Raw genomic sequence first — 10,787 nt, forward strand, 5'->3', positions numbered from 1 at the left:
CCATCGACTCTTTTGGGCTTTCACATGCGCGAGCCTACAACCAGCCGGTGAGTGACATGCTGTTTATAAAGTTGTTTTGTAACGTCCCCATGCCAGTAATGTGAGAACCATGCATATGGTTTTGATGGTAAGGCTTGTGACTTTATTGTCGGATGGGTTATAAAGTGGTGTGACGTTTCTGCAGTGTGCAAGTTGTTGTTTTACGTGGAAGGGTTAGCGCTTGCCCCTTAGCCACCACGTATTAGCCTCGCATGACATGCTGTGCGGACAGAGCGATCTTCACACAGGGAGCGCAGATACGCACCTCTCTGTGTCATACTATCATTATTTGACAACCTCTAGCAATGGAAACACGCTTCAAATGCCCCGGAGTTCCCCTTTAAGAGTTGGATAAATTGCCATTGGCTTTATCCTTACTAAAGCCAGCAAGTGACCTTGCCAACATAAGCAGGAGCTTAAAGAAAAAAAAGAAAAGAAAAAGGCCTTTGTTAAAATAACAAAATGAGTATAAATGATGGAGAAAAAAAATAAAAATAAAATAAGAAAACCTGTTCCTACCTTTAGCTGCCTGGCGAACTCCACGTGATTGTCATAGACAAGGACGTTTGCAATGAGGTTTTCTTTCTCCTTGGAGAATGAGGATGGTCCTTCTGTCACATTCAGCTCAACAATTACTTTAAGCAGAGTGTGAGGACACCTTGTCCCATCCCAGACCTGAAACACATGACATACAGAAGGTATTTGTTTGTCCAACCCGGTTCATCAAAAGCATACTCTTTTTGGGCTCTAAAAACAGTGTCTTGTTTGTTGTGTCCAATGTATTCCTATTTCTAAATACAGACACAGTATCTAAGAAAACACACATATATTTCCTTGATTGCATTTGCAATGAGACTGAAAAAAGGGATGTATCGAATGGTCACTGACCTAGAAGAAACTGAATTGTTTATGTCTACTGTCATCTCAGAGCAAAGCACCCAGTTCACAATTTTCACTAATGTAATATGTTGTTTTTCCGACACATTTTGCACTTTACCAATTGTATCACTGTATTGAAGTATTGAAAAACTTGACAATAGAGCTGCCCCTGACTAAATGTTGGGTTTTTGCTCTCCTTTCTCCCCCTAGCAAACAATGGACTGCACATGTATAGCTCTCTAGTCTAGCTGACCGTGCTTCTAACACTACATGCCACATTCACCCACACTCATACAGCATGTCTTACTATATGCAGTATGTGCTTCCTACTCATTCGATGGATGCATCGGTAGGCAATGCAAGGACGCTTCGACATGTGGCCCGGGGGAAGCCAGAGTCGACCTTCCGATTGGTGGCCGACTGCTCTTCCTCCTGAGCCACAATGGCACGTGACAATTTACATTGCAACAGCTTGCGCTCCGGGCACTTTGGTTACATTTCGGCATATCCTAATATTGTGAATCTCTTGATTTTTGTAACCCAGCGCCCTAATTTAGCCCCCTGAGACAGTTACTGTTGGCAAAAGCTATTATTGGGGCCAGCCCTACATGATGGCAAACATTTGAGAATAGTGTAAATGGGTGTCACTTGTACCGTATTTTTCGGACTATAATTTTTTTATAGTTTGGCTGGTCCTGCGACTTATAGTCCGGTGCGACTTATATATCAAAATATATAAAACTTAACATGTTTTTAAATGTAAAATTCATACTGACTCACATGAACTAAGGGGTAAACATTGCTATCTACAGCCGCGAGAGGACACTCTAGGCTTGTGACAACTATATGCTAACTTTGCAGGGGCCTTCTTGGTGTTACCGCTTCATGCAACGCAACCACCTCCCTATCAGAGCACGGACAACGGTGTGTCAGAAACTGCCAGTAGACTTCCAAGCCAAGGTCAACAGTTTCCGTGAGTTCATTGAAAAGCAGGTAGCTGAACACAACGTGTCACCGGATCATATTATCAATATTGACAATTAAGGCCTGATTAGTCTGAAAGACATAACTAGGGCTCTCATGTCTCACGCATTGAGCATGACAGTCAAGCGTCTCGGTCTTTTGTCACACACTCTGTCACACATTGTATTTCTCATGCTGAAAAAAAATTATAATATAAATTTTTCTGGCGCGCCGCTATCACTATGGAAACGGCAAGAAACAAGCACATCTCCCATGAGTCTGAGCAGAGCAGTTATTAATAACAATAACACTAATAATAATATTATTAATGAAAGACCCCCATTCCTGCAACCCGTCCAACCGGCCAGCCCAACGGGGGGCTTAAAAAGTAGATTGCATTATAAACTCTTGATCTGGGAAGTAAATGGTATTATCTTTTTATTTGTTTTAGGAATTTATGCTGCCTCAAAGAGAGCATTTGGTGCTCTTGGTGACTAGTCTAGTGACTGGCTGGAGTCCTTAAAACACTTGCACTTTTATATTTTTATATATTTTTTTATTTAATTCATCTTGAGATGTTTAAATTTCAGCTCAGTGAAGCACTTTAAGCGCCAACACTTTTCAGTTAGTTACCGGTCTTGTGGAATTGTGCTTCAAATAAAGAACTTTATGTTGACCAGATTGTTAGTTAATCATTTACCAGCCAATATTGTCTAAAAAGACAGGCAGCTATTTTTTTAAAGAGTGAACCTGTAAAACTGCGGTGTTGAATGCGATGTGGTTGAAAGTTGGGCGCACCAGTGCAAAAAGTTTAGCCTGATTAACATCGACTTTCAAATCTCTTCGAGATTCTGGTCTGACCAAGACAATAACGAATACGATTCGAAATGGCCTGGTCAACCCGCCTCCCTCGGGTTGCTACTGGTTGAGGCCAGAAAAGGCTGTGCCTAAGCTTAAGCCAATCACACCACTGAGCCCCATTGATTTAGCTACCAGCGAGGCTAACTGGTAGATTAAACTCTTACCAAAGCCAGTAGGGAGCAAGGCGAAAACGTCTTTCCTGTCAAGAAATGATTCAAGGGCTGTTCTTTGCTCGATTTTTAACGAGAATCTCCCGTCGAACACTTTCATTACAGCATCTACAGCAGTGTCAAAAGCTTGACGCTGCTCCATGTTGATATTGAATGAAGCGCTTCCGTGTACAATCCATGGGTTGAGTCGTAGTTCAACCACGTCACTACCTTGAACACGCCTCTACCCTGGGCCGTTGGCGCTGCTCAAAGTTGATTGCTTCCCGACAAAGTAGGTGGAGCTTTCCCTGCCAGGGGGAACTCGAATCAACCTGAACAAGCAATTTGCCTGAGGAAGTGCAGCAGAGCCGAAGGTGTTGCGTCACTGCGAGGGTGGAGCCTGGGTACAAAAAGTTAGTCTAGAGCCCTGCTTTATACATGAGGCCCCTGGTGTTTAGAACACTTTAAATAACTGAGTAATATGCAAGCTATGTAGATTACTGTTTACCCTGAGATTTGTCAAAGTCACATAAGCATGTATGACCATCCATGTCCACTCCTTGGTGGTTATTGAGAGTGGCAGAATTTTTTCCTCTGTACAGTATAATACAAGATTTTACAGTTGACCTACCAGCAATTTTTGGTGTCTCTAACTGTATGAAAAGCCAACAGGGTACTCAAGCAAATATTTTTTGTAGAATTAATTTCACATTTCCACAACATTGGATGTATAAAACTGGTAAACATTACTTGGTCAATACCTATCCTAAGAAAAGGAAATGACCATTGCTATATGTCTGCAGGGAGCTGAATTTACACATGTAAAACCATTTTTTCCCGAGGTGTCTTACCCTCAGCAGGGTGCAAGTTGTGTCAATAGGAGCTTTGGCCAGCAGTTGGCAGGCTAGGTCAAAGTAGTCTTTGGGCTGAACAGCAGAGAGGGGAACTAAGGCTGAAACTGAAGGGAAGAGATCGTGATTGGCAGCCCAAGACCGCAGCTCCTCCACCGTCTGTTGGTCCTCCTCATCGAAGTGAAATGAGCGGCTGGATGTTCGGGGTTCCACAGCTCCATCCACTGCTCCATCAAATGTCACCACAGAGAAACCAAACGTGTTGACTAGTGTCATAGCATTGTTGAAAAATTGAACCTGTGTAGAAATATATTTGATAAGTCATCACATGTTTTATTATCTATTTATTTTTCACACATCATTAATCCAACTTATCTCCGTCACACGTAGTCTCTTTAAGAGGACTGAACAATGAGATTTTTATAGCTGGACCTTGACTTTGTGCATGCGAACGATGTCTCCAATCTGGAAGATTTTGGGATGGTCCTCCAGTTTCTCACAGAAGATGGTGCAGCCAATTTTGTGGTTGGACTGATCGGTGATCTTCAGGCTGGAGCAGAAATCTGTGGAAGAAGAACTTCCTGTTGTCAGAGATAACAGTTTGGTCCACTAAGAATGTCATAAGCTGGACATAGTTCTGTTTTCATTCAAATTTTTACCGTTTCATAGATGCTGATGAAGTAAATCAAAACTTTAGGTGTGTGATGAGGAAAGTATGTATTATTAAGTAGTTATACATCATTATTAGTGTTTGTAAAAAAAAAATAAAGAAAGGCTTTCCTCTGATTATCCATTCATCCATTTTGTATACCCACTTAATCCATTTCAGGGTCACTAGGGGGGCGGCTTACCCAACTGAAATTAGGTGAGAAATGGGTCGCCAGTTCATCACAGGGCCACACAGAGACAAACAAAACAAACAACCATGCACATTCACGTTAACTCCTAAAGTCAATTAAGAATCTACGATTAACCTGTCAAACAGGTTTTTTGGACAGTAGGAGGAAGTGGGAGGAAGTTATTTTACACTAGTTTCTGAAAGTCTGGCACTGACAAACAACTTTTTTTCAGTTAAATTTTTTTTTGCTTTACCTCATGAACATGATATTTTTCCAACCTAATCTTGATACTTTGCTACTAAAATGCTATGCTAATGGGGTACTTCCATAAAAGTTGTGAAATCAAAGGCTTAAAAGCAAAGTATCAAACAGTCAGCACAGTTACATGCATAGTTGAGTCGAGTTATAGTTACAACTCGACTGTGCCATTTACCCGGACCAAGTATAAATAGCATGTCCAAGTATAAATGCACAGGATTGAAACCATGTCATTACCTGAAGTACATCTGACATAACAAGGATGTGGATTGTGCGAGTAAATGTTGGAAGACTTTCTGGCAATTTTAACCTTCTCTGTGAAATCAAGTAAAGCTGAATTCACTGCACAGAGATGCATGCACGGGGAGAATATGCAAACTCCACACAGGCCCCAACTGGGATTCGAACCAGGAGCCATCTTGCTGTAAGACAACAGTGCTAAACACCACACCACCCTGCAGCCTAATATGGATTGTATCAAAGTTAAAGAAGAAAAATTAATACAGGTTGCAGGAAACTGGATCTTACTCCTGAAAATATTTACTTCTTAATCTTAATGCTGAGAACAGAATGAGAACATTTGACTTGAGCAGATACAGATGACCAATGTCATCTATAGTTTCAAGCAATCTAATTATGGAAATAAATAAATCCAATTCATTTCAAGATGGCATATTTTCCATGTGATAATGCTGTGAATAATATGTAGCATAGTTTGGTTTGTCAGCTTTTGATCTAAATTTTGTTATCTATGTACGTTCATCTAAGAGGACTTGAACCTTGTTAATGACTGAATTTCAGTCATTAAAGCTGCAGTCGGCAGGTTTTCAAAATTGCGAGTCTAAAGTCGGAAAATTCGAACTGATACAACTTTCAGGTCCCTCCCCCAACCTCTAACAAGCTCCGAATCGCCCCCCTAAACCCCTCCCTCTCTGTGGACGAGGTTGTGCACGTGAGTTCACACCATTGTGAGCGCACACAAGCTGGGGCAGACTCACGCTCAGCAGCTTGTGCACAAGCTATGATTGACAGGTAGGATTCCTCCACCCTAACTTGATTGGTTAAAAACAGCCGGGAGCGCTCGATTTTTGCAAGCATGATTACAGGCTTCAGAGGGAGCTACAGATTTCGTTATTTTTCCTAAACAGCCTATTTAATATTCTACTTCCAGAATCCCATGACAGTTCAAGCTAATATGACTAAAAAAAAGTTGCCGACCGCAGCTTTAAGTCTTCAGTATCTGATCTGATCCGTTTTCTTCAAAAGAAGCCTTGAGGTCCCCAAAGATTATGACAAAGTATGAACAGTTTACAGCTGATACATCTCTCTCTCTCTCTGGACTCAGACTAAGCAGTCTTGTGTTTATCAAATAAATTTCATTTTAATATTTTGCTCAAACCTAACCTACCTCTTTTCTATCTCATAACAATATCAACTGCAGCTTACATTGCGCCTGTAGTTCAGTGAATTAGATTTGTACAGTTCCCCATTCGGAAGATTGAACAGTCCGTTTCAAACAAGATAATCACAATTGGACTATCAATACAAATATAAAAAATATATTTCCCACTGACCCTGAGCACCTCTCATTATATCTGTCTGAATTTTTTACAGAAATTATCGTAGAAAGTTTTGTCCATACAATCCTTTGCTTTAGCTTAATGAAACTTCAATACCATCCATCCAGCTTCCACTGCCAGGCCTTCTGAACCCAGCCACACCTCCACCTGTGCGACAGCTTCCACCACCAGGCCTACTGAACCCAACCGCACATCCACCTCTGCGGCAGCTTCCACTGCCAGGCCTTCTGAACCCAGCCACACCTCCACCTCTGTGGCTGCTCCCACCGCCTGGCCTCCTCAGTCCAGCTGCACCTCCACCTCTGCAGCAACTCCCACCACTAGCCCTCCTCTGTCCAGCTGCACCCCCACCCCCATCTCTATGATTGATAGCAACATCACTCGCCATCCCTCCACTACAACCTCTGTATCTAACTATAGAGGAGGTTGGAGCTGAGCTCATGAGACTTAAGTCAGGGAGGGCTTCAGGCCCAGATGGAGTCTGTCCAAGGCTTCTGAGGGACTGTGCTGGTCAACTAGCAGTCCCTCTTCAGAGGCTCTTCAAGATGAGCATTCAGATGGAAAAAGTCCCGGTGCTATGGAAAACTTCTTGTCTCATACCGGTTGCATTAAGGCAACCGGTGGAGCTGAATGACTACAGACCGGCTTTGACATCTCATATCATGAAGACCTTGGAGAGACTCCTTGTTCGCCGCATGAGATTGCAGGTTGCTGAGGCTCTTGATCCCCTCCAGTTTGCCTACCAGAAACACATAGGAGTGGAAGACGCGATTCTGTACATGTTGCATCGGGCATATGCTTATCTGGATGTGCCTGGTTCATATGTGAGAATCATGTTCTCTGACTTCTCCAGTGCCTTCAACACCATACAGCCTCCCATACTGAAAGACAAGCTGCTAGGTATGGGTGTGGCCCCCTCCCTGACATCATGTATTATAGACTATTTGTCTGCCAGACCACAGTATGTCAGGATGGGGAGATGTGTTTCTGGAATACTGGAATGCAGTACTGGTGCTCCGCAGGGTACTGTTTTGGCTCCTTTTCTTTTCACCCTGTACACATCGGACTTCAGGTACAACTCAGAGTCCTGCCACATACAGAAGTATTCTGATGATACGGCTGTTGTGGCATGTGTGCGCGGTGGACAGGAGAAGGAGTACAGGGACCTTGTGGTAGCCTTTACTGACTGGAGCAAAAAGAACTGTTTGCTCCTGAACACCACCAAGACCAAAGAGCTGGTGGTGGACTTCAGGAGATCTAAAACCCCATACCAGTCAGTCTGCATTGATTGAGGGGAGATAGAGACTGTTCAGACCTGCAAATACCTGGGGGTGGTGCTGGATAATAAACTGGAGTGGTCTGCCAACATAGACGCAGTGTACAGGAGGGGCCAGAGCCGTCTCTTTTTCCTGAGACGTCTCAGGTCCTTCAATGTCTGCAGTGATATGATGTGCATGTTTTATCACACTATCACTGAGTGCACTGTTCTATTCTGTTGTTTGCTGGGGGAGTTGCACTACAGACAAAAACTGTAGGCGCCTGGACAAACTGGTAAAAAAGGCTGGTTCTGTTGTAGGCAGAAGGCTGGACCCTCTCGGCGCAGTGGTCGAGAAACGGTTGAGGAGGAAATTGTATTCTGTTTTGGAGAATAATAAACATCCTCTCCACAGCATCCTGGCAGGACAGAGGAGCAGCTGCAGTGAGAGGCTCATCTCTCTGCGCTGCAGGACTGAGAGGATCAGAAGGTCCTTTGTTCCCACAGCCATAATGCTTTTTAACAGTGACTGCTGAGTTCTTCTCAAATTGATTGATTGATTTTTTTTATTTATTTGTTTATTTAGTCATTTAGTATTATTATTAGTTAGTGGTAGTATTTTTACTAGAATTGGTATTATTATTGTTGTTGTTAATACAATCATTGTAAATATTAAAAAAAAAATTGGAGCTACTTGACTAATTTGAATTTCCCCCATTGGGGGATGAATAAAGTATTTTTCTATTCTATTCTATCCATCCATTTTCGTCCGCTTATCCGAGGTCGGGTCATGGAGGCAACAGGTCCAGGAGAGAAACCCAGACATTCCTCTCCCCAGCAACACTCTCCAGCTCCTCCCGGGTGATCCTGAGGCGTTCCTAGACCAGAAGGGACATATAATCTTTCAAACGACGGTCTGGGTCTGCCCCGGGACCTCCTCCTAGTCGGACATGCCCGGAAAACCTCCAAAGGGAGGTGACCAGGAGACATCAGATGCCCGAACCACCTCAGCTGACTCCTTTTGATGCGGAGGAGCAGCGGCTATACTCCAAGCTCCCTCTGAATGGCCAAGCTCCTCAGCCTATCTCTGAGGCTGAGCCCAGCCACCTTCTGAAGGAAACCCATTTCAGCCGATTGTATCCACAATCTCATTCTTTCGGTCAGGATCCAGATCTCGTGACCATAGGTGGAAGCTTCAATAGCTTCATGAAAATGTTCTCTTCTCGTCTTTGCTTATCAGTCCATTCCTGCTGAAGAGAACGTACTGTTCTTTATGCTTCTGCACCCAATATAAATATCTATTAGGTTTTCTGTCAATTTTAAATGCAAGCACACCTGCTGAGCATTTCGACATACCATTCTGTTGTGCTGGAAAGGTAAATATACCTCTTTCCATTTATTTTTGGTTTTAAAACGGTAGCTGTTGTTAAGCCCCACAAGGCATATTAATTACGTTTGCATACCAACAAAGCTCAGGTTACCATATGTTAAAATGAGGACAACTCCTTTATTCAATAGCTTTGAAAGTTTTTTTTTTTTTAAACCTGACACTTGTTCCATAAGTCTAGTACATGTAGTATGGTTTATAATAACTGTCAAAGATTCAGAAAAACAAGTATAGCATAGCTAGTGACCAGCACAAATGGACCAGTAACCACTGCAAGCTTCTTGCACTTTCTATAAACCATTGTTTTTACAAGAGCCATTTCAAATCCTTTTGTTCTGATTTCATTATTAAAAGGTAGAAATGAAAGAAAACCCAATAATTAGCCAGTAGAGGGACTGATCCATTTTTTAGTGCTTCCTCTTTTATCTGCAATTCAATTCAATTCAGTTTTATTTAGATAGTGCGAAATCACAACAAATGTAATCTCAAGGCACTGGAGACCGATTGTCACTTGATGAACACATTAGCAGTGCTCTGGAATTCTGACTGACCTGTGCCACGGCTCTTAAACGGCTGTTTGAAAAACACCACCACACCATATACATTGACAGTAGATCCAGTCTTCAAATCACCCAGTTGCACATATGTGTATTTTGAAACCTTGGCTGCCCTGGAAACCTGAAGAAACAAATGTGTTTAGAACAAGCAGCCCAGGCTTATACGTTACATTGAATACCATATATGATCATACTTTCCAACACACAATATTTGATGGATGATTTTGATAAAAGCTTATATTTTCTTACGTGTGTGTGGCGCATAGACCTGGTAGCAACAGATTACAACTGAACTTGTTAAAGAACCTATATTACTTATTTTAGGGGGACAGACCTGGGACAGATACATAAGACTCTGTAGTTTCATTACTAAAAGTGACAGACATGCACATTCTTTTCATGAGATCTTTAATGTATTTTAACGTATGGTTCTCATTTTTGAATCCGTTGTCGTGAGCTGAGTGTCCAGACATTAAGGGCCGTGGGTACAAATTATTAAAGAAAATTAATTTAGCTTTCCATTCACACTGGATTTCAGTTTCAACATCGATCCGTGTCATCATTTGTTTCTAATACCACAGTAAATTCAAATTGTGCGATAAAGTTATTTTACACTAGTTTCTGAAAGTCTGGCACTGACAAACAACTTTCTTTCAGTTTAAAAATGTTTTGCTTTACCTCATAGACATGATATTTTTCCAACCTAATCTTGATACTTTGCTACTAAAATGCTATGCTAATGGGGTACCTCCATAAAAGTTGTGAAATCAAAGGCTTAAAAGCAAAGTATCAAACAGTCAGCACAGTTACATGCATAGTTGAGTCGAGTTATAGTTACAACTCGACTGTGCCATTTACCCGGACCAAGTATAAATAGCATGTCCAAGTATAAATGCACAGGATTGAAACCATGTCATTACCTGAAGTACATCTGACATAACAAGGATGTGGATTGTGCGAGTAAATGTTGGAAGACTTTCTGGCTTTTAACCTTCTCTGTGAAATCAAGTAAAGCTGAATTCATTGCACAGAGAATTTAAGTAACTTCATATGTCATTTTTTCTTTGATTTTGTCAGATGACACTGTCGTTATAAAATCAGGATTTCATTAGAGCAGAGTGGCAGTCAGGAAATGCTTTAAGCAACTGCTACTTAACATGTAGACTTGC

The 10,787-nt window shown here is 41.9% G+C and overlaps 1 protein-coding gene across 2 annotated transcripts in view; it reads right to left on the minus strand.

Moving 5' to 3' along the window:
- Positions 1 to 10,787, minus strand: part of pot1 (protection of telomeres 1 homolog) — a 106,518-nt gene that overhangs the window by 68,006 nt on the left and 27,725 nt on the right. For both annotated transcript variants that reach the window (XR_012769997.1, XM_075469315.1), the window contains exons 7-10: positions 9,613 to 9,739; positions 4,175 to 4,305; positions 3,743 to 4,039; positions 559 to 714 (exon numbers count right to left, since the gene is read on the minus strand). Coding sequence is in view for 1 of the 2 variants with exons in the window: in XM_075469315.1 (XP_075325430.1) it covers positions 559 to 714; positions 3,743 to 4,039; positions 4,175 to 4,305; positions 9,613 to 9,739 (711 nt within the window). In the remaining variant the exon portion in view is untranslated. The remainder of the gene's footprint in view (positions 1 to 558; positions 715 to 3,742; positions 4,040 to 4,174; positions 4,306 to 9,612; positions 9,740 to 10,787) is intronic.

This window comes from Odontesthes bonariensis, chromosome 7 (assembly GCF_027942865.1).
Source record: "Odontesthes bonariensis isolate fOdoBon6 chromosome 7, fOdoBon6.hap1, whole genome shotgun sequence".
Lineage (NCBI taxonomy): Eukaryota > Metazoa > Chordata > Actinopteri > Atheriniformes > Atherinopsidae > Odontesthes > Odontesthes bonariensis.